This window comes from Oxyura jamaicensis, chromosome 27, assembly GCF_011077185.1.
Source record: "Oxyura jamaicensis isolate SHBP4307 breed ruddy duck chromosome 27, BPBGC_Ojam_1.0, whole genome shotgun sequence".
NCBI lineage: Eukaryota > Metazoa > Chordata > Aves > Anseriformes > Anatidae > Oxyura > Oxyura jamaicensis.
The window spans coordinates 3,491,132-3,515,111 of NC_048919.1; the positions used below are offsets into that span (position 1 = coordinate 3,491,132).

At 42.7% G+C, this 23,980-nt stretch overlaps 2 protein-coding genes across 2 annotated transcripts; both read right to left on the reverse strand.

Annotated features, from left to right (window-relative positions):
* Positions 1-2,908: 2,908 nt before the first annotated feature.
* Positions 2,909-8,080, reverse strand: SOST (sclerostin). Its single transcript, XM_035347869.1, has 2 exons — positions 7,305-8,080; positions 2,909-4,844 (listed from the first exon to the last, which is right to left on the reverse strand). The coding sequence occupies exons 1-2, from the start codon at positions 7,522-7,524 to the stop codon at positions 4,423-4,425; spliced, it is 642 nt and encodes a 213-aa protein (XP_035203760.1). The 5' UTR covers positions 7,525-8,080; the 3' UTR covers positions 2,909-4,422.
* Positions 8,081-13,454: 5,374 nt separating this feature from the next.
* On the reverse strand, positions 13,455-23,924 carry DUSP3 (dual specificity phosphatase 3). Its single transcript, XM_035347870.1, has 3 exons — positions 23,772-23,924; positions 18,318-18,544; positions 13,455-15,897 (listed from the first exon to the last, which is right to left on the reverse strand). Exons 1-3 carry the CDS (start codon positions 23,891-23,893, stop codon positions 15,692-15,694), a joined length of 555 nt encoding a protein of 184 aa, XP_035203761.1. The 5' UTR covers positions 23,894-23,924; the 3' UTR covers positions 13,455-15,691.
* Between the last annotated feature and the right edge of the window lie 56 nt (positions 23,925-23,980).

Here is a 23,980-nt window from a genome sequence, read left to right on the forward strand (position 1 = left end):
ACTGACTGATCCTCATAAAAGGCAGAGAGCTTTTAGGGCTGAAAGAAACAGCTTTTCATCATACAGGGTCAGGAATAGTTTACAGAGACAGGGATCAGCATCACTTCCTTCCCTCTGGTCTTCAGGTGCAGTGTGTTTATTATGCTCTAGTGCGAATAAAATTCAATTTGGCATCAAAAAAAATACAGAAAAGCACCAGATGCCCACTTCAGTGAAAAGACAACAAGGCAATGAAACAGTGCAGTTGGATGTTACAGCTCTCCAGCATTCAGAGTGAAAACTATTCCCACAAATCTGGGAGGAGAAGAGAGCTATATGGTTATTATATAACTGGAACAACTTTGTGCAGCGTTGTCCTTTGATGGCTCCAAGACCGGAAGGGGGGAAGTTGCACTGTTCTATGTACCGGAGTAATATGAGCTGCAAAAATTGCAGATTTTTGGCTTTACTTCAAATCATGGCTTGGTCCAAAGGTGGGCTTCCAATACCTGCCTACCACAGGGATTTCAGTCTATTCAGATGTATGGTATGTTCAATCCAAACTCAAGCTACATATAAATCTGCGATAATTTAAGACTTTTGAGTATGTTTAATATAGAAAAGTCGTTCTGTGCTTCCATATACTGCACTAGTTGGAGTGCAACAAGCTAATTACACGTTGATGTCATGTGGCTAAAAGAAATACATGTTTATTCCTTTTGTGTGATAGGATGCTGACTTTCTCATTGCAGAACTTATGCAAACTGTGCTTGCTGGGCCAGGGCCCCACCAGATAAAGGTATGTTCTTTGCTGCGCAATTTGTAATTATGAAGTTGAACCTCATGCAAAATCACTGGGACCAGGTGGTTTTTTGCCAGAAAAAAAAAAAAAAAAAAAAAAAAGTAGGAATGCTGACCATTTATTGTATGTCATAGACATTGTCTACATAATAATTGTCTGCACAAGTTAGCAGTAAAAAGGGAAGACAGATGTATGCTCAAAGCTGATTTGGAGAAATATCATGATTCCTGTCTGAAAATGCAACTTGATTTTTTTTTCCCTCTGGACTGTGCATTGGGACAGCTGCTGTCACTCACTGACATATTGCTGTTTTAGCTCAGCAGCACGTAAATGACGTACCATTGTTCTATTTTATTGCAAAAGTGATGATGAAGAAAGTTGCTCTTGCCTGAAGAGTTTATACTCCTGAAGCAAAATTATTTAATGGTTGTGTAAATGGAGTGTTTGTCCCTTAGAAAAAACCCTTTGGAGTTTGTGTTACTCTGCAATGTCACATGGATGTCTTGTGCTCATTAATGTTTCTCTGATGTAAGAACAATCTACAGAGTTACTCTGCTTACAGTTATTTCTCTGGGTACACTATTTTTTAATTTTTATTTTAGAAAGAACTGCAAGTGTATAGATTTGGTAGAATTTGGATAGAACACATAATATGTGCCAATCTGAGCCTAAAATTATGCATGGCTCTATTGGAGTTTTGGTGTTTTTTAAGTAAAGTAAAAAAATACATTAGAAGTAAAAAAAAATAAAAATAAAAAAAAAATGAAATTTTGTTTGAAAAGAACCCAGACGGGGCTGGGGCAGGCCCCATGCTTCCAAACTGCTGGGAATCTAGCATGAAGTTTTTGTACTGGCTCGGAGGTGCCAAATTGATGAAGCTATAGATCAGTCTGGAAACTTCTGTCCAAGGTTTCTGAGTAGTGTTTGTGTTAGGTTTCTGCACAAGATGTTGAGGAGCGGTAGTGAAAGCACACCTTATGGACTGTCTGTCTTGGAAAAGCTCTTCATCTTTGCAGCAGTGCTGAAAGTGCACACCCCGTGTGCAGTGCATTCTCAGCCCTTCCTGACCTCATGGCAAGAGGCCTTTGTCTCAAAGAAAGTGGCCTTGAAGATAAAGATAGGCATAGGTCTATGGTATTACATTGTAAAAAAATTGACAGTTGCTTTGCAGCTCTTGAAAGGGAATTCTGTATTTTTATTTATTTCCCAATGAGACAAATATGAAGCAATCAGATTTCAATCAAGAAATCTTGATTGCACGTTGATGGACTTCTCCTTTTCTTCTGTGGCTTTACCAGGCTGTGAGCATCTGAATCCAAGTCACTGGGAGGAGGAGGGGAGCTGAAACCTGCTGAGGATTTTTTTTTGTTATTGGGGAAGTTGAAATGAGAATATTGATGTGGAGCTCAGAGCTGCCCGAGTGGATGTTTTTCATGACAAATGTCATGCAATGAGTGAGAAGTTACAGGACAGAGCTTCATTAGAGGCATGTAGATTATTAATTGAAAACTAAGGACCCTGATGTTCTCTATCACAGATATGTATTTCCCTGATTGGAGTCAAGCCACAGCCTGTTCTGTAATTCACTTCACACAGAATCACAGAATCACAGAATTTCTAGGTTGGAAGAGACCTCAAGATCATCGAGTCCAACCTCTAACCTAACACTAACAGTCCCCACTAAACCATATCCCTAAGCTCTACATCTAAACGTCTTTTGAAGACTTCCAGGGATGGTGACTCCACCACCTCCCTGGGCAGCCTGTTCCAATGCCTCACAACCCTTTCAGTAAAGAAGCTCTTCCTAACATCTGACCTAAAACTCCCCTGGCGCAACTTTAGCCCATTCCCCCTCGTCCTGTCACCAGGCACGTGGGAGAACAGGCCAACCCCCACCTCTCTACAGCCTCCTTTAAGGTATCTGTAGAGAGCGATAAGGTTGCCCCTGAGCCTCCTCTTCTCCAGGCTGAATAAGCCCAGCTCCTTCAGCCGCTCCTCGTAGGACTTGTTCTCCAGGCCCCTCACCAGCTTCGTCGCCCCTCTTTGGACCCGCTCAAGCACCTCGATGTCCTTCTTGTAGTGAGGGGCTTTGCAGCAAACCAGCTGAAAAATCAGTGAGTCTTCCTATAATTAATCATTGTTTCTACTTTATTAACAATGTATTTAAAATTCAAAATAACAGACTAATATTTTGAAAGCAGTATTACTTCTCATTTTCTACAAGGAAAAACATTGCATAAATAATTTCTGAGAAAAATAAATACATAATTCACTCTGTGAAACAATAGCTTTTCTCTCTAGATTCTGGTCCCACATAAAATTATTGCAAAAATCTATCAACATTGCAAATTTCCATAGTTTATATGATTTCAGCATATATTCTACATAGAAAATAAGAACAGTGAGGAACTGTCGTTATCCCAAATTGTGTTCATCTGATACTAGGCCTAGCACTACTACAGGATATATACAGCATGAGACTATTCACTTCCCAATAATATTCTTTAACGTAAAACACAAACATTAGTCTGAAAGTTGAGAAGCTAAGTAAAGTAAAGTTGCTGTCAAACTAAAGACCAAAGCCGCACATACCAAAGACTTTTCTAGAGGAATTCACAACTTTTGAATTAGCAGAGGCTCACTTTTCGTGCAGAACCTTACTCCCAGAACTTGGCTTGCACAGTCTTAGCACTACTAAGTGTGTGGCCAGATAATACAAACTACAGAATAGAAAATGTAAATTGAGATATCTAGGTTGACACTAAAGCCAATTGTGTGCTAGGAAATAAGGAATAATAAGCATCTCTTTATGTTAAATTATCCACATCGTTAGCTGTTTACAGGACAAACATCAGTGAGGTTATCTGGTTTGAGAGGAGCATCCATTTCATAAAACTGCTCTGCTTAGTAAAATTTGTGTAACTGTTCCTAAAAGAAATCCTTGCCCCTAAAACAAATAAGATGGCTTAGTTGTCAAATCTCAGTTTTGAATCTGTTGACCCTAGAGTATTCTAATTAAAAGTGTGAAATAGAATTGTCATGCTTTTGTTTTGAGAAAACAAGTGTTGTATTTTGGTTTTCCTGCCTAGAGGAAGCAACCGGGGCATGAGGACACCTGGCAGGCTGTTCACTTCCCAACAACCGGTGCTGACTCACTTTCACTGCTAACTTTCTGCAGCAAATTTGGAGCGTGGTGCCTCCCCTGGTGCTCCCCCTGCCTCATGCTTGTCCTGCATCGTGGCACTTGGAAAAGTGGGAAAGGGATCGCGGTGCTCCCTTCACCTACAGGGAAGCCGAATGACCCCTAACAAAGTGTGATAGTGATTGTCACAGTAACAGCTTCGCCCTCCTCTACCTCCCTACGTGTACAAGCCGCGAGGCCTCATGCAAATCTCCCAAGGTGTACCTCTCCTCTCAGACTGAATTTAGGTGTTGCTACCACCAGCTCGGTTTATCTCATTCTCTTAGCAGACCGTGACTGCTGTAATCTGACAGATTTTGACTATGTGAGCCTTTGACCCAGCTTAGCAGAAGGAATTGGAACCCACTGCAGTCAGAACCTCATTCTGCGGCCTGTGAGTGCCGGTTGATGTTTTGTAAAATATCCAGAGCTGCTGGGCTGTCCCACTCGGAGCAACCTTCTAGTAAGCATTTTCTAGCTCATGCTGGTTCGACTTGCTGCTCCTGGCTCTGGACAGACGGGGCTTCTTGTTCTTCTGTGGCCTGGCGGTCTCCTTTCCAAAGTCCTTCAGCTCAGACTGGTTGTGGTAGCGAGTGTAGCGCTTGCACTTGCAGGCTGTGACAGCTCGGAATTTGTAAGTCCGAGTCTCTTCCTCGGGACAAGCCATCTGGATGCGCTGCATGCGGGTGTGAGCGGGGATGCAGCGGTAATCCAGGGCGTTCTGCCGCCACCACTTCCCCCGGCCGATGGAGTTGGGGAGGAGGTGGGAAGGGACGCACTGGCCCGAGCACACCAGCTCCTTGACGGGCTTGATGCTGCGGCACGGCCCCTCCGTCAGGTAGCGGGTGGTTCGCATTTCTCTGCAGCTGAAGTCAGAAGCATCTGTAAACGAGAAGGCCATTAACATCTGGGTACTTTCTTCCCCATCCCCAAGAAATCAGCCTTCTCCTTTCTGCAGCACCTAGCTCAGAGCTAGGAGCCAGCGGGACATCCCCAGTGATGGATCTGGGGATGGGGCAGCCCAAAGACCCACTCGGGGTGGCTGGCTGCTCCAGCTGAGGCCCTGGAATCACCAAGTACAGGTTGACAAACGCGATCCTGCCCTTGCCACCAGGCAAACTCTGTGCCAGGCTGTGCCAGTGGGCAGCAGAGCTTCTGAGTGCAACCCCAGCGGCAGCGGTCACTCTGAGGGGAGTTCTGTTGGGATTCTGCTGGCTTCATTTACCCACAGGGAAAACCTTCCCCTACAGCTCCTCATGTGAGGCCTACAGCACCATGTGAGGTCACTTTATTGACCTCAAAGGTTCACTCCTGATTCTGCAACAAGGAAAGTTCTCCTGAAGTGAGTTTTAGTTAGCATAACGTGTTCCAGGCGAGGGAAAGCAGCAGATAACAGCACTTATCTGGCGTTATGTTTTCTAAGTTTACTGCTCTCTAATAATCCTACAACCCACCTACAATTCTTCAGACAGCTAGAGGCATCTCCTGACTGATTAAGAGCTTTATGGTGGTTCCTCCTCCCCCCCCCTCCCCCCCCTTTTTTTTTCTTAATGGCTATCTATTGGCAAATGAAACATTAGGAAATAAATATAAATTTTTAAGCATGCAGGATTAAGAATAAGTTTTGTATTGTAGGGTCCCTTTTCCAGAGGGGTCTCTTTTGCCAGCTGGGATGCTTTGCCTCTTGACATGTTTGCAAGACACAGAATTTGATTTCTGAAGGTGCTTATCAAAGAACTTTATCTAGATAAACAAACAGCGATGTTCTTCTGTTGGTGAAAAGGATGGTTTTAAGTCTGGAACACTGCTTGGGATGGAGATCCTCAAGGTCAGCTTACAAATGGAAGGCTGTGTTTGTCAGTCCCAGTCTCTTTGCTGTGCACAAGGTGTCCCCCCCCCCCCCGTGCCTCTAAAGAGAATTCTGACCCTGACTCTTGAGCAGCAGACCAGTATTTATACAGATGTTTTCATTCTTGATTCTCCCGTGGAGAGCAGAAACGTGTTTTTAGTGCTCAGGTTTATATTCAAAGTACAGCATGCAAGACTGGATGTTTTAAAAGTTTTAAGGACTGCGTTAATGAAATGAAATGGCCCATGTCTGAATCAGATGCCTTGTACCATCATAGCACATAGGCAGATACAGTTAAATATAAGGCTATTTGCCTCAGCTATAGAGGGTTCTTTTCTGTACATATACCTCCTATCTTGTATGTGCATGGGTTCATCAAGCTGCAAAATCATTTATGGTGTTCTGCAACCTCATGTGTCCCTGGAAGGTCTGGCTGCTTTTGGGTCATTGTTTTGATTTCTTGTGTTAAAGACATTTAAGTATGCATGTGAGACCATTGCATATCCTGAAAAATGTCCAATCCCCTTTTCTTGCTCTTTTCCACCTGAAAACCCATGCACGTTTCAGTGGCACAGATTCCCCCAGTTGCTGCCAGGGTGGTAAGAGGCTGGAAAATGAAGGTTTTCAGATGTCACTGCCAAACCGACCTGCCTTGACCTGGCGGTTGGTGGGAAGCAGAGCGCTCCCCTGTTGGGGATTTCAGACCTTTATGAAGTGGCACTCTTTTTTCTCTCTCTCTTTTTTTTTTTTTTTCTTTTTAAATTAGTGCTATGCTTTAAACACCCTAACTGGCAGCTAGAGCAGAAAACCACAATTCCCTTCCAACTGTCCTCAAAAAAAAAAAAAAAAAAAAAAAAAAAAAGAGCTAGCTCAGATCTGCAATGCACAGTAGTGGAAACCATATGTTTGATGAGCTGCTACATGCATTTGGCAGCCAAATGTGTTGGTCTGAAGGACCAAGCTTGCCCATTTTGGCAGGAGGATTCTCTTTCCAACCACCTGTCTGTTTGATGCTAACTCCCTGCCTTCCATCCCTCCTCACAAAGCTGGTGTTCTGCACCATTGCTAACATCAGACATTTGCCCAAATGCAGTACCAGCTTATCTACGAAGTGTGTTGGTGCCTTCAAAGTAGCCAAATCGTTCCCAAGATTGCATGCCCCTGCAAACCAGGATCTCCTCCAATTCATTTGGGCATGTATTCCCACTGGGAGTACTTTAACTCTTTTTTGGCTACTGGAATGTGGCTGAAAATCACTGCAAAGGGCAGCGAGCAGTGCACCTCTCAACTGGCTGAGAGCAACCTCCACATGCCCCTTCTGCTGTGTGATCTCCAACATCCCTAGTCTGACCCTTCCTCAACATTTAGAAACCATAGTATTATTTTCACCTCCTACTTAAATTCCTTAATAAATAACAACAATCTGATAACAAGTATACTCTCACAACCACCTGCTAGGGTCCGAAACAGTAATATAATGTTATTTTTCTTACCATTAGGGTCTGGAGCTTGTTGTATGTGTCTTCCCCCATGCTTTGCCTGGTTCATTGTGTTGTTGTTGCTGTAAGCCTGCTCCATCGGTGTTTCTGTATTTTCGGTGATCTCAGGAATGATTTCTGTAGCATCGTTTTTAAACACTTGCCACCCTTCCACGGATCGAAATGCGATTTGGATTAGGACGCAGACAGAGCACACTGCCCAAGAGATCTGCATGGTGGCAGCCCACAGATCAGCTTTTCAGCACCCTGACAGCCTCAGTTCCCAGCAAAGGCAAATTATTCCCCTTTTTTAAATCCTTTTTAGAAGCAAGCCAGCCAATGACTATACAAAGTGGGAAGGGCCAGACAACAACTCATTCATCTCAGCTTTTGTCAGTGTGAAATAAAATGGGTGTGTGGGGGTGGCTTACTGACAGTATTCTACAGCTTTGACATGAAAACTTCTCATATTCTTCATTTTTGTGCCTGGCAACAATGCTAATTTACAAGACTAGGGTGAATTGCAGCCTGACAAGTGTTTCTGCAGGTTTCTATGTTTGTTTTGTCTATTTGTTGTTTTGTTTTGTTTTTGTTTGTTTTAACAATGTTATAACTAAAACCTGCTTCTACCACCATATTTGAATCTTTGGCTATTGTCTTTTGCAAAGGTTTTTGAGACTTTGTGTTGTTGTTTTTTTTTGTTTGTTTGTTTTTAAATAACTCTTTTTCTTCTCCTCCCCACCTCCAGGTATAGAGGAAGCAGACCTAGAAACAGTAGCTCAGTAGTTATGCTTTTCCCTTTACAAAAAAGGAGCTCTGTATTTTGTGTCACAAATGCACTGGAAGAAACAGGAAAGAGCTTCTTTTCAAAATGAGAAGTTATTTTATTTAGCTTTAGTGTGTTTGTCAGGGTAAGCAGCCAGGATGATGCTCACCATGCTTTCTGAGGTGCTCTCCCTTTTTTTCCCTTTCCTTTTTTTTTAATGCATTGGCTGTAATATCATGGCTTACTACTACTTCTGCTGACGTTTTGCACAAGTGTTGAATACAGGACATTGGGTTGTTCTAAGCACAAGAACATGGCCAGACTGATTTCTATGAATGATGCAAACAAACCAAAAAAAAAAAAGAAAAAAAAAAAAAAAAAAAAAGGAGGGAATTGATGACCTTATGCCTCGGGCACTTATACCTAAGCTTTATTACTGTATCATGTTTTAAAATCTCATCTATGGTCTTCTTTTTCCTTGCAGAAATAAGATGATAATGCGGACAGTTGCATAACTTCTGCAGTTAAAGAGCACAAACATTTCCGAGGTATTTACAAAAGATGGCAGGCTAGATACATTAATCAGAAGGAACCTCATGTTTTAGGAAGATTAGATACCGAGCTTCCCATAGCTCCTGAAAGCAAATGTGTGCTTAGAGCAGTAAAGGGACACTTAAGCATGTTACTGCAACGTTTGTCACATACATCCTCGTGAAAATATTTCATCTACGAGAGATTCCAAAGTGATTCACTGAGCTTCAGTAATTTTAAAGATTACTCGGAATGTCAATAACAGCCTCTGACTTCTCTTCTCTCTCTCTCTGAACGCTGAAAACAGTTGGGGCTGTCTGGTTTTTCCTTATTACTGTAGGGAACTCATTACCTAAGGCTTGCATTCCATTCTGACAATTCCCCTGACCCGGCAGGGAAAACAGGTGTCACCAAATTTAAAGTGGAGGTGGATTCTCCCTTGGTGTGACCCTGATGATAAATAATACAAACAACAGTAATGACCGGAGGACATTTCACCTCTTTGGCCTTCCACACTCACAGACAGACACGCACAGAGCAGACGCATTGCTGCTACTGCGTTGGATGAGCTTTAGCCTTCCTGTTCTGGTGGTCTTTTCCTAAAATACTAGCATCTGAAATATACTGTGACATGCTTTCTCTCCTACCCCTTCTCTCTGACCAAGATTAGAGAGATTAGCAAGTCTCGGAAGAGCCTTCCTTTCCAAATCCTCCAAAGAGTCTCTAAAAGCAGTGGGGCATTGTGTGGCTTACAACTGCGTGCACTCACCGTCTCTCCTCACCTTTCCCCTTCCCACAGCCCAAATCTCATCCTACCCCCTCAGGAGCTATGCTGTTGTTATGGGGGATGCAGCACACAGTTTTCTTCATACATAAAACTTCTTTCTGCACACCCAGAATGTGATTCTTTAACGCAATTGTTGTCACACAATTTGCCTCAGATGTGCTGTTCCCTTTCTCTCTATAATCATCATCAACAGCACTGATTAGCTTTCATTAATAACTTCCTCTTTTACTCAGAACGGTTAACGATGGTCTCACAAACCCAAATACTGAGCCATTGCAAAGGTTTTTCCAAGTATAATTTCCTTCACTTACAAATAAGTGCTTTTGGCTTAGAGCTACAGGTGAAATCTATTCAATGCTGGGGGCACACAGCTTCACGGGGCGTCACCCCAGTGCCCACAAAATCAAAGGGTTTCTGAAGGACAGGCAGCAGCTTGGAAAGCTGTGGAATCAGCCTTGTAGGATTTGTGTGGTTTCCATTCTTATTTATTTCTTCTAAGAACAGGCTAGACTGTTATGTATATTTCAAGTCATACTTGAAATTGTGTACGATGATTGCTTGAGCTTTGCTTTCAGGCCTTATATGTGATCTTTTTGTTTGTTTGTACCAAATAAGGAGGTAAGAATGAGCAGGAACTTAACAGGGCTTGTAACTTGTTATTCTTGTTGTCAACTAGGAACACCACCAGGACAGTGACCTTCTCCAAAGCGGCCCCACACAGCTCTGCAGAATACGGCCAAAAGGCAGAACAGGAGAGCACGAGAAAGTTAAGTACTCGCAATCACTGAAACTTTGCTATTTGTTACCCTATTTAAATGTATTTGAAACTGTATGTCTTCGCCTATCAAAGCTCAGTTTCTGTTAATTTCTTTTCATGCAATGTCTGCATGGAGAATGTTTCCAGAAGTTATCATTGTCAGCCTAAGCCTACTACAGAGGAGCACATTTACAGTAATCTCTTCCCAGATAAAACATAAAAAGTTTCTTCAGGTAGTTTCTCTAAGTACTTAAACAATCCCCTCTCTTAACTGTCTTAACATTTATCTGTATCACCCAGTGGGGAAATAATACAAAAACTATTAAAGTCAAAATCAGAAGCTATATTTAGCCTCTGGCTTTAAAACCTCTTGTCCACGATCCAGGAGAGCAGCCTAATAGAGGCAAGAAAAGAATCCAAATCCCATAGATATTCAGATTCCTTAACTACAAACACATTCTTCCACATCCTGTAGCTGCTTGCCTGCTCACAGCACTTTCTGCACCAAAGCAAGGAGGACAGTCCGGGCTGCAGCCCTCATGAACAACTGATTTTTGCTCTTTTAATGAAGCGCAGGGTCAAAACAACCCAAAAATTATTTGTGACTTATATCAAAGGACGCTTTGAGACTGACCTGAGTTTGGATCCACTGTAATCAGAACTGGGATACTATTTTCTGAGCAGGAAAAACACCACCCTTAGCATTGCTAATAAAGAATCGGCTATGTGATTCTATGCTCCTAAGTTATTAAGGGATACAAGGAGGGAATTAACATCCTATATTCAGCCTGAATCACTTGCTGCTGTTTTCTTGACTCAAGCCTTGGTCCTAAAGTGCTTGCATTGCAAGGCTGTCCTGGGAAGGCATGCCAGGAAGAAACAGTTTCTGCAATCGGTTCGGTCCACGTGTAGCTCCTGGTGCCCATCAGGCATCCTCATTCCCCATTCCCGGCCCAGGGAATGGGGGTGCACAGTCCCGTTAGGCATCCATGCACAGTCTGAGTTCATCTCCTAACTCTGGCTCTTCATTTACACTTTGCCCAGCAATTCCATTTCTGACGTGCTGAAGAGCTCATTTGCTTCTCAAACACTTCTTTTCCTAAGATGCTGCTAAGTCACCCTGCCCCCGTAACTCTTGTCTCCCAGGAATTCTGCTGAGCCACGTCCCTTCTGCACGTAGCAGCCTGGATGCTGTGATATGGCCTCTAAGTAGCCAAGAATAAATGGAATCTTATTACTGTCCCACCAGAGACCAGCAAATGCACTAAATGCTCTGCTAAATCATTCCAGCAGCTTGCCTTTTCGGAGATAAGGGTACATCAGATTCCCACAACAGCTCTGCTCAGGGGTGGAATGATGTCTGCAGAATGAATAGCAAGCTTACAGCTCCATCTGGTGAGTCAGCTAGCCAGCAACCTTGGCAGGCCAGAATTAAAATACATTTAAAAAAAAATAAAAATAAAAATCCCTCAACTGAATTACTCACACAACCTGCACTTACAGGGCTTATTTCCAAAATAGAAGAAATGAATAGTTTGTCCAAAGAATGAGAACTGGAATATAATTAACTCAATGTTAGGTCAATGCCATCGTAATTGTCCCACATTTTTTGTTGCCGTATTTTTTTTTTCTGTTTACCAGAGTGGTTTACATTTAAACGCATTTTTTGAGCTCCAGGGATCCAAGAAGAATACATCAGAGAAAGAACAGGGGTTGTGAGAATCCTGTAGAACAGCTGACAAAAATGAATGACATGGAAAAAAAAATCTGTATCAAGTTAAAGGCAGGCTTTTTCTCTCTGCTAATGTCCATCTGACCTTTATATGATTTATAGATTTTAATAATAGTTTGAGAATGGTATTGTAGTCTTCCAAATCCAACTCCTCATGAAAAAAATATCCCCCAAAACAAAACTCTGGGTCCCCAATGCTCGTCTGGGTTCAGAACTGTAATGCCATTCGCAGGATGCCTTAGCTAGCACAGGAATAAGGCCACGAACGCTTACTTATAAGTCCTTTCAGATACCTCCTCAGGCCTGTTCTATTTTCAGATCAACTCATTGGCAGAGCCCAGGAAGTAATTTTAGAAGAAACCTCTGTGCTATACTAAGAGAGATTCCATTAGTCAGTCCCTCTGTGCTAAAACTATTAAAATAAACTAGCAAAACTATTTTTTTTTTTTTTTAATATGAAATAAAGTTCCAGTACTAGCATCAGAGATTTAACTAGTTCTGGCCAAAAGAAAACAGCTCGGTGAAAGTATTTAAATGATGATAATAAACATTGCAAATATCCTGTTGTTTTTTTCTTGTTCAGCAGGAGGAAGAAGCATCTGACCCAAGTTTGTCTTTCAACTCCAGGAGCATGTACTGCTGTCACACAGAGTGCTTTTCATCCTCAGAGCCTTCTATGGAGATTAATTCTCACAGCACCAAGAGAGGTAAGCCAGATATGTCTGGGAGAAAAATGTGTCCAACGCTAACACAGGCTCAAGGCTGAAAAATGGAATTAGAATACAATGTGTCACGGCTGCTAGTCTTGACTCTGGATGCTGTTAATTCTAATTTAGAAAGAACTTTGCAAAATGTGTGCTTTCCAGCAGTGCCCCATTGCAACCTCCTCTTGTTTTGCAGTTCAGAGGAGCATGCCACATACAACACGGTTGCTGCCAATGGGGTAGGTGTAGTCCTAGCTGCAGGACCAAAGAAAGGGTGAGGAATGCACTCAGAAAACGTTGTTCTTGCTTTGAATTTTATTTCTAGGATATAAACTTCTCTCCTGAGCTTATGCAATGGCTGAGAGACTTAGCTCAGCATGAGGTTACAAGGTGGATTTGTTTTTACACGTATCATCATTTTAGAAGGCTTATTATGTAGCTGAGCTTTCTTCTTTGTTCCTTGCTACAAAATGACAATAGCTCTCGCCCCCACTCTTCCCCACTTTCTAAGTTCTCTAACTCTTAAGCACAAAACCCCCAAGTTATTGCGTTTTCTTGCATTGTGCTGGATTTGACACGGTAGCTATCTTTGTTCTATGACAGATGCATATTTTACAGAGACCATACTTAGCCTATTCTAAAAGCAGAGCTAGAAATGGTTTCATTACTGAGTCACCCATCAGTAACACTCAATAGGATATGCTGCCTCAGAGCTCAGGTTTTGAAGTCAAATTGAAATGGTGTCGTCTTTATTTCAATCCACCAAATATTCCAAAATGCTTGTTAAATAAGCTTTGTTAGACTCAGATAAATGGGCCAGAACATCACTAATGTTACCTACCACCAGAAGTAAGCAGGGACCTACCAATTAAAAGGGCATACTGAACATAAGAACAAATTCCTTTATTTTTTTGATGTGGCAGTATTACTCTTTGTCAACATTTTATACAGTTCATTATAGACTTGTAGAACTGTACAAAAACATCACCACATAGTAAACAGACTCCACTTCAACAAACCATTTTGGTTTTATTCAGACAACTATTAGCCTTTTTGTAGTCTGTGCAATGGTAACAAAAGATCTAATGCCTAATATTTTCTTAGCTTTTTAATGGACTGGAATTTATGAGTTCTAAGTAACAGCTCAAAGCCACAGTGCATGCACATGAATCTCCTCTTTTTTATCTATTTTTCTTGTAGCATGGACAGGCATTATGAATATATGGTGTGAGATGAGACAGGAAAAAGATCTGTGCCCACAGTAAAAAAATCAGAAGTGTGATTTATAAATAAGACTACAGTATGGATGAAGTAGAATAGAATAGGTGAGGCCAGTATTGCTATTCCACAAACTACGTAGTATGGAAGTAATAACCAGGAATTTTGAAGCAGAAAATCATTTAATCCTGATACAATGGGAGAAGGCAAACAGGTATGTAATTAGCCAATGAAATTTATACAGCTCATTATTACTGAGCCATCCTGCTTCAAAGCAAGCACTAAATACTGGCTGACTGTAGGAAGGTGAAAGGAAACAACACTATGTATGCAGAATGCTCTCCAGTTGCCCCTTTAAAGGCCACAGAAGGCAAAGGACTTCTTGATTTGGCAGTTCCCGTCCTATGCAAGGAAACAGAATTAAGTCCTGTCTTCAGCCAGAAGAAACACATCTGCAGTTTAATTTCAAGCAAGTTATATAGCTACATAGGTAGCCAAAAAACAAATCAACTAGAAGAAAAACAATGTAAGTCCTTTGTGATTTGTTGTTTAGTGAAATGAATGCACAAAACTGGCTCTGGGCTTACATGGGTTACTAATACAATAGTGTTTCTCGTTAAAATAGTGTTTAGATATTAAAATCTAGATCTGCATTAAAGCACAGAAAAGCAAGGAGCACAAACATCTTACGGTTTTGTCAGTTTAACCAACAATTCTGGGTTTGCAGTGGGAGATCCTCTGCATTAATAGTGCTACACTAACTGACAGGCACATGCACCCCGAGTCAGGCATACTGTAAACAAAGCTTCCTTTCCCATCATTGCAATGACTCATTTCATCTCCACGTCACACAGCATCAAGACATGATTTATTTTAATAAAAGGAAATGTTTCCTGTTCCACGTGGTACGTAACCATGTTCATTTCTGTTTAATGGAACCATGCAAACAATCCAACGAGTCAGAGTGTACCAACAAACTGTTCTGTAAGCACATCTGTACTGCAATACTGGAAGGAATCTATATATGTGATCGTTCCATTCTGCATTAATAAACAGCAACAGCAAAGGAGGGAGAGAGACTGTAGCTCAGTACAAACCTCAGGAGCCCTTCTATTCTGATACTTAGGACTTTTTCACACACCCAGTGCAAGCACTCCTAAATACAGACATTATTTCTTCCTTGCTGCAGTCTGCTCCTCAACATTTACTCAGCATTTTTTTCTAGTATGAGTTTAAAACAAAGATAAGAAAAGCATTTATCAGACTTTCATGTCAATCACAACAGCAAGAGGTACAAATAGTCTTGGAAATACAGTGTGCATCAAGATCAGGCGCTAAATGGCTTTACTACCACACACTGTGTATTGCATATATCCACACTAAACACAACACTGCATACTTCATTCCACAAGAGAGTGCACCTGTGCATTTGCATATATGCTTCTCCATTCCTGAAGCTCCTACACTCAAACTTTAGGCACCTGTGTGCATGAAGAAGCTTTAGAAAACACAGTACTTCAATGAAGAGTGAGGGATGTGTTGGGGCTCTCAGAAAATGGTGCTCTGGTGGGAGAAAACACAAAGCTTAATGAGACGATGCAATGTCAATGCAAAGCATGTGTTACACAGTCTGCAAGGGGGCTCTGAAATACTCGTGAAAACAGCTGTTATCACTGGAGCTGCCCCTCTACATACACCTCTTTATTGCAACAGCTCCAGGAAGTGACACCAGTTGGTGCCATCTTGAAAGACAGACCTACAGTTTGAGAAATGTACTTTCACTAGGTAAGAGCAGGCTTTCTGTCTCCCTCACATTCTGTGGCTTAGCTTGGGGGTAGGGAATCTAAAGCACTTAACACATCCTCTGGTGATTTGAGAAACTTCCAAAAATACTAGAGTGCTCTGTTTTAGGGCTTCAGTTTGCCCTCCTTCACTAATTGCTCATTTAGCTGGCAAAGCTGTCTTAGAAAGCCATCATTAGGGCCAATCTCTCGCTTCTGCCGGACAGTGATCAAAGCAGACTTGACATCCATGTTCTGGCGAAGCATGAGGTAGGCGATGACCAGGGTAGGAGAACGGCTGTAGCCCTCACGGCAATGCACAAACACTTGTCCTGCAGGGGAGACAGGTCACAAGGTGGGTTATCATGGAATATGTGATTGAAAGGCAACATGAAATAGCTAGGATATAAAGCGTAGGAATTAGTTCTTCGGTAGCTTGAGGACTCTAAATTCAGAATGCTGCCAAAGCTATGTAAAACTTGGAAGAAAGGTGCTATCATTGTTAGTCGCTACTGTCTGTCACCACGAATAACGCAGAAAAACCTAGCTCTACATCACTCTACTAAAATGTATTTGCTACCATATTACAAAGGCCAACCTGTGCCTGTCCATTTTTCTCCTAGCTCTGTATTTGAGAACAAAACCTGCCCCTAAGGATGACCAGTAGCAAAAGGCATAAATAAATAATGCACAGTTTAAAATATGCTGAAGACAGCAACATGCTGTTTGTCATACACTGCATCTCTTCAAAGATATCCAGCCTTTCTGGTGCACTGCTGGCAATTCTTATGCTAACCCCACGTTGGATCCTACCTGGCTACTTCTCTGGCTCTTTGTGAAGTCACACCAACACTCAAGTAAATGAAACCGCTGATTATGCAGCAACAAGAACCAGAAGCATCTCATCGCACCAATGCCAGCACCAATAAAATGCTTCCAGCTAACTGATTAGGGAAATCATTCCTCATACGTATTGGGGAAATGCTGTAGGTTGGTGTCCAACAACAATTAAGCAAGCCACTAATCCCCTTGAGAAATTTAACCCATTTTTATTGTTTCTCAGCTGTGTCCTCTTTGACCTGCTTTTCCAGACATAAAATACAGTCCCAGGCTACTCTCCAGAGCAAATTCTTTCCTGAAACAAGAGAACAGATGAACCGTATGTACACTTTCTCATGATGACCACAACTTGCTCTGAACCACACTAGCAGAAAGTCTGTTACCACATTTGCTTTGAGCTGCAGAGGCTTCGCAGCTCAAGGCAAACCTCTAATCAGAAGCAAGTCAAACAGTTAAAACAATTTATTCTTTCTATTTCCTGAGGGCCTGTAGCCATGAATTAGCAAGATTTAGAGATCCTTAAGCATGTCTGTAGAAGACAATTGACTTCCTCTATACAAATAGAAGCTAAAGGGTTTATAACCTTCCTCTGGGAAAGGCAGCGAGTCTTAGGGGCTGACTTTAGCACAGCAGTCCTGCCTTTGTTTAGCTACCTTCCTGAACTTGATGCAGCTACACTGCTAAAACAAAACTGCAGGAGACAATACCACTGCATCCCTCATCGCTTCGCTGTCCTTACTTTACACTTCACTGTCAAACAAGACTAGCCAATTTCAGTAGTGAGTTAATCTTAAAACTGGCCCCAACATCACCCAGCCACAAAGTTCCTGTTCATTTACGACAGTAAGAAAACAGTGGCACGACTGTAGACAATATTAAGGCTAAAAGAATCACCAAGTAGAACCGGTACTGTAAATTCAGATCCATTCTACAACTGTTCAGAGGACTGCGATGTGTTATCAGTTTAACTCAGTGGGAACGGTCATGGCACAGCTGGCACCGTTAAAACTCTTCTTCCTGCTGCAGCCTGTATCAAAAAGCTAATTGCAAGAGCTGTATGTTAATTTTCAGTATTTGTATACGTTACCAAACTGGAAGTAAAACTTCTCCCAATCTGTCCAAATCACATCACAGCTCTAGCTCCCCTTTTGCCCACTTCAGAGAAAGAATGCCTAGAATTGTGCCATTCTCCCTCTTTCACATTCACTCATGAAGCAAGAAAGAAATCAAGCCTATGTAGAAATAAGTGGTATGCTGAAATAGTCAGACACAAAGCACTGTCTGGCCCACTGCACTATGTCCTCAGATTTCTGCTCTGAGGAAACTCTAGAAAAATGTGGCAATCAACAACACTGCAAATATCATCTCCAACCTTCCTGGAATCCTATGGAATAACGAGGTAATTGTCACACAAAATAATAATTTTTTTTAAGGCTAGAGTCTCCATCCTTCCTGTACATTTGGAAAGAAAACACCTAAGAGGTTGTGTGAGTACTATACAGCAATGCAGTACCTGTATCATTTTTGTCTCTAACTTCTAGCGTCCTTAAACAACGTTTAGATCCTGCATTTATTTTCTGGATTTTCATATGATTTACCATGTCTAAGGAAAAATAAGACCGCGTCTTCCTCGACAGGCGCTATTTTAGAATACAGTTGTTGTTTCACTTTGCAAAGTCACCCCTACAATGACCGACTTCCACTTAACATATACTGGACGTCCACAAGTACAGACAGAAGATTGTTTTATTGTGTGCTCAGGTGTCTTTGATCCCAAGTCTTGATCTGAATTACTGACTTGCCTGTTCAGCTGAAAATCTGAGCAATGAACCATTTCAAACAGTGAAATAAATGACTAACACATATGCAGTGCACAGAAAACACGGCAGAAAGACATTTCAGTTTGCCTTACCATCCTTCTGGGAAAGTGCTTTCTCAATAAAATCAGCTGCCTCCTCAAAATAGCGACTGAGGTTAAATTCTTGTGTATCGTTAGCTTTAATGCCATGGTATCTGATGCCTGTGCCTTCATAGAATTCTGCATTAGTGTTCACATGCATGAACGACTTCCCCTCTGCTGCATTCAGAACATGGGTTATCCCCAGGCGCTGCAGCTTCGTAATGTTCTTGGCTATGAACCTGTACGATAAAAAGTGTCAAGAAAACAATTAGAACCCGGTGAATCGTCTCAGTATTTATGATGTCCCCAGAAGCTACTGCTAACCAAAAGCTTGTATTTTTCTGTTGATAGATGCTAAAAACACAGTGCTCAAATTAGCTGCATATTCTACATTCACAGAAATATTTAGAGCCCCGGTCACTGATTGTATGTGAGAGAAGGCTGCTTTCTTGGCTGATAACTGAGCAGAGAACGCCTGAAACTTAATCTCTTAGAGCCTACTAGAGCATAAAGTTATTACTCTTTCCGAACATAAAATTCTGACCAAATTAAGAAAATACAGGAGGTAAGAGAAAGCCCAGGATAGTCACTCCTAAGATTAACCACTATCTACATAGGCTAATTTAAGAACCAGTTATAAAAAGCCTCTGCTGCCTACGACCACTGCTGCAAGGGCCAGGTAGCAGTACTCGCTACTCCAGCGGATGGCCTGAGCATACATTTTATCTGAACTTTGGTTTATATAAAAAACAATACATAAAGGAAGATCTATTTGATCACAGCGTGTGGTTGCCTAGTAAAATGTGAGCCCACTGGTCAACAGCAGCAGAAAGTGACAGGTTTTATTTGAGAGAGAACTCGGTTCCTGCAGACTCCGGGAAAAGATGTAGCCTAAACAGACATAAAGTCTTTTTTGTGTGTTTTTTTTTTTGTGTGTGTGTGTGTGTGTGTGTGTGTTTTTTTTTCCTTTTTAAGGCAGCTTTCACTGTGCGTGTTACTGGATGTGGAAACAGAAAAATAGAAATCTTAGAAAAATCTCCCCAAGGCTCAATTCGTGCGCTGCAAATTCAAGGAGCCTTATTAATAAGCTCAGCTAAGCATTTGGGCATTATCTTTTTGGACAAGTTTCTAAGGGACGGCAATGCACCTCCGGGTTTTGGCCGGACAACTAGCAATTTTTTAAAAAAATAATATAACGCCCAAATGAGTTAGTCTGCATTTATATCAGTCTCTGAGTCTCGTGCGTTTGCTCACAGTTTTCACATAATTCAAGGCTATATGAACATCTAGAGCGCTCCTTTTCTCCTAATGACTCTTCACCCCTTAAATTATAATGTAAGCACACGAATCCTTATGCATGAGTGAAGCTCCTACGTTTTCAGCTCTCTGTGCCAAACAACTATGGCGATGGGCCAAATATCTGCAAAGAACTTCATTACCCAAACAAATGTTGACAGATTTTTCCATCTGGCAGGACATCATCTGTGCCAGGGGACAAGTACAAGTGCCAGGGGAATTCTGCTTGCAACACAAAAGTAAATCCTACAGGGCAAGGCCAAAACAAAAAGCATTAATTCAGCTGCGAGTTCCTGTGTTTTGTCTGGTATAGGTAGCAGTAGGTAGATCGGTACATATCTGATCCTGGCTGGGAGCAGTAGGAGCTTGTGTCCAACGACATGGCTGAGTCTGGCAACACAGTTCTGGCTCACCTGGAGGCAACCACATTCTCAGTGAATGATTTTTTCTGATTTATAGCTGATATCCTTACGCAGCTGTTGGTGAAAAACAGAATGTTTGCGTACCATTTCTTTTTCTCCTTCCCAACAGTCGGATCTCTCCCACCCCTAACATTTCAGTCCAGCTGCATGGTGTTCAGCAGTGAAATGCTAGCTCCTACAGGTAGTGGAGAGAAGCTAACATCAGCCTCTTCTGTTTCCCCAGGAGAATTCATGGGACCCTGTCTGTTCTCAGTACAGAAGTTCCCTGTTCCTCACCCTGTAACAGCATTAAGAAGCGTTTCTTTGAGCAGAAATCAACCATTTTACCAACCAACCACAAAACACAGTTCTTAGGAAACCGTGCATCTGGAATTAAGGGTACGTGAGGCTGTAAAGGATTGCCATATGGCATTATCCATGCACCTGGTCACCTAAGGAAATAAACCAAGCGAATAAACCTAAATATAAATAACTAATAGCAAATAAACCAAGTCCTTAATATGGAATAAAAAACCATCCGATAACACACTTTAATTTCTACTGTTATGTTCATGCGGAATTGCTTCCTCACCACTTCTTCCCTTGGGGTCACTCAATTTAATGTTAATTTTGGGAGAATGCCTTTCATACTCCTTACAGCATGCCCGTTAAGAACAAATAATTGCTTCGTGTGGTAACCACACACACTCGAGCAACCAGAAAACTCAGATGTGTCATCTGCCAACCTGATAAAGATGCGTGCTGTCCAGCTGTCCCAGTCATTGATTAAGATGTTACACTCAAAGACATCTTGACTTTTGCAGTAATAGGAAATGATTTGTACTTCTGACATACTCTGAATTGTCTTGCTGTGCTGTTGCTTGGAAAATATGTAATTGTGCTAATGTCACCAATACAATAATTCTTGTTTTAGTGATAGTACATTTTGACTCATCTTCAGAAACCTTGTCTAATCTCTTTGAAAGGTTAGAACTGTCTACTGTGAGATGCAAAAGCATTATTTTCAAAGTACTTTATCATTTTATCTCTGTGTTTCATTAATTATAACTTTTATCTATTGCACACAAGATGCAGTACCTGACAGATAAATTGGTATCTGACACTATGACCCGATTTAATCTCATCCTCTTTAATGTCTCAGCGCTGTCAATTTTATCCCAAGATGAGTCACTCTTAAGGAGAGACAGCAGCACCCCTATGCAAAATATTTTAAATATTTTGGCTTTGAACAGAAGTTTCTGAATCTCGCTCAGACGTTTTACTTTCTTCCTATGAATTCCTGCACAAAGCCTGTTCAAATTTTATGGCTTTTATGCCAGGTTTTGGGACTCCAACCTCCCCACACTCAAACTCTCTACAGATGTGGCTAGTGTGTAAACTCAGATTGTTATAAAACCTCTGCCATCTGTAGTCATAAATGTGGCCTTACATTGCAGAAGCGTTTGATCCCTCCAAGTCAAAGCAGAGATCTGAATGTCAGAGCTAATGACCGCATTACTTTGTTCTGCTGGACTGCTCTCCCCGACTTCCCTGCAGCGCAACGCAAAGTGCTTCCAACAGCTCCTCGGAGATTCACTAAGAAGATTTGTGTAACGAAGGGCAAACCTGAGATACGAGGCGAGTGCCGGTCTGATGCATACTGCACCACGGCGGCTGGAAATATGAGCCGTACCTCAAGCTCTGTGGAAGGAACAAGACAGACTAATAATGATCTGCAAATACGGGGCCCAAACAAAGCCGAGGCTTTTTTCTTGGGCACAGCAGTAAAAGCCTTCTCGATGCCTTGCACACTGCTGGACCCATGTATGCACAAAGGCTGACAGGCCACGTACAGCGTTGGTTTACTCCCCCAGCAGTTCATAGGCGAATGAGTCAGGTCATAAAACCAGCTCTCTCGTTAGCCTGAACACAAGGAGAGTACAGCAGAGGAACATGGAGCTGGGGCTGGCACAAGAACAGACCTGCACAGCTTGATATTTTTTCAGCATGACAACTACTATAGCACAACCCCGTTTGGTACAAAAAACCCTCTTAAGAGCTGGTCTTATTTCCAGTCTGGGGCTATCAAATTCAGCCTGCAGTGACCGAATCGCAATACACAGTCACGCATTCAGTTACAGCACTGCATTATCTTAGCTCTTTGAGGATGCTTCACACATATTATTGCTTACTAAGCCTCGAGAGATGAAGTAGGTTGTTTGTTCCCATTGTGAAACGTTTTCGGTTATTTCTTACCTCTAGCTGTCCTCCCAGTTCTTCAGCATCATTTTAAAAACCTTGACAGTAGAATTGGACATCGTCTGCCATTCCCCCCAGCAGTGAAACTGTTGTTTTGCTACAAATTGCACTAGTGCTCGAGATGACTTTGACTGTCAGTTATTAAATAGCTCAGTCCTTCTCTGAGCTAAGGATTTCCAACAGACATTTTCCATCTTGTAACTTACATGTGCATCCTCTATTATTCTGCAATCTTGAATCTGAATATATTAGAATCCGTAGTGTATAATTAAAATAATTTACTGAACAATGAAAACCACCCCGTAGCTGCTTGCTACCCTCAAAATTATTTTTAATTATTTAATGCACAAACCACCTATTTTCAGACCCTGTAGGCAATGGCCTCACATCTTCAGATAACTGCTAAAAACACGAAGGAGGTGGCTGTCAGCAGATAATGATTTGGGTCCTATCTCTAGATCAGCGTGTCCCACATCAGCTGGGTGTGACCAAGGCCAAGTCTGGTTTGTCTTGAGAGAACGTTAATGAAAACTGATGGGTTTGACTTATGTGTAGGAGTTAGAAACTCCACATAAGACCAGGAATCCGCTGTTCTACACACAAGTCAGGAGGGCAAAGACAGACAAAGAGAGTCAGCAGATGATGGGAATGGAACAGATAACCAAAATAATCTTGGTGCAAAAAATAAACATCACATGGCTGAGGAAAGAGCTGTTGGTGAACCCTGAACAAGCTTTCCCCTTTTTAAGGGCTTTTATCCCAGCCACATCTGTAAGCCTCTGGCTCGCATATCTTGCTATTTAATTGACGTTAGTTAGGTCTTTGAGCGCAGAAACATTCATTTGACCAATCGCTGCCTGGGGAGGGGAGGCGACTCCTATGAAACCCTTGCTTTATGTCATTTTGCATGTGGTTGAACTGCGACCTAACATGCCCATGGCTCCTTTGCTCATTCTTCTCGTCCCACCTTATTCCTCTGGCTCAGGGTCACTGCACTGGGGTTGGACACGGCTCCAGGAGATGCTCCTGCACATCCACCTCGGGCATCCCAGCTCTCCGTGTGGGTTAGCAGCACTGACCGCAGCGTATGAGCAACGTTAGGAAACACCGGGAGGAAATAAAAGCCCAGCGCTGCCAGGTTTCACTCTTAAACAAGTGTGCTGTTGTAACCTTGCTTCAGCTCTCTGGCAGCTTAGATTTGGGCGCCTGACAGGCCGCCAAACACCTCAGCGGGTGCCACTTCGGGGCTGCAACCTCGCCAGGCTCCAGCAGCAGCAGCAGCCCCCAGCCGGGCCTCGCACCCTTGGCCTCCCAGCGGATGGTTCCCAGAGGCCCTGCAGGCCCCAGCACCCCACCCCATGCCCCAGCACCCCCACCCCGGCTCCGGCCTCCTCGCAGCCCCTCGCGGCCCCCCGCGGCCCCGCGCCTCGCCTCGGGCCCGGCCTCGCCCCTCGCGGGCCTCCCTCCTTCGGCCTCGGCCTCGGCCTCGGCCCCGGCCCGCCGCACTCACGCGTTCCCCACGTGGATGCGCGGCACCACCTCGTTGCTGTGCGCGCTGGGCAGGCTGTAGCAGCCGCTGCCGTTAGCCAGGAGGTCGTTGAGCTCCTCCACCGAGATCGCGTAATCGGACATGGCCGGCTCCCGGCCTCTATCCGCACCCCCCCCCCTTCCTCCTCCTCCTCCTCCTCCTCCTCCTCCTCTTCTTACCACCCCCCCCCC

What these genes read in the sequence shown, in the direction of transcription:
- SOST (XM_035347869.1), bottom strand. Translation starts at nt 7,524, where the DNA reads ATGCAGATCTCTTGGGCAGTGTGCTCTGTCTGCGTCCTAATCCAAATC. An exon ending in ACAAGCTCCAGACCCTAATG is followed by an intron (nt 4,845 to 7,304) that starts GTAAGAAAAATA and finishes TCTCGTTTACAG; the next exon opens with ATGCTTCTGACTTCAGCTGC.
- DUSP3 (XM_035347870.1), bottom strand. Translation starts at nt 23,893, where the DNA reads ATGTCCGATTACGCGATCTCGGTGGAGGAGCTCAACGACCTCCTGGCT. An exon ending in CGCATCCACGTGGGGAACGC is followed by an intron (nt 18,545 to 23,771) that starts GTGAGTGCGGCG and finishes TTTATCGTACAG; the next exon opens with GTTCATAGCCAAGAACATTA. An exon ending in AGCACTTTCCCAGAAGGATG is followed by an intron (nt 15,898 to 18,317) that starts GTAAGGCAAACT and finishes TCTCCCCTGCAG; the next exon opens with GACAAGTGTTTGTGCATTGC.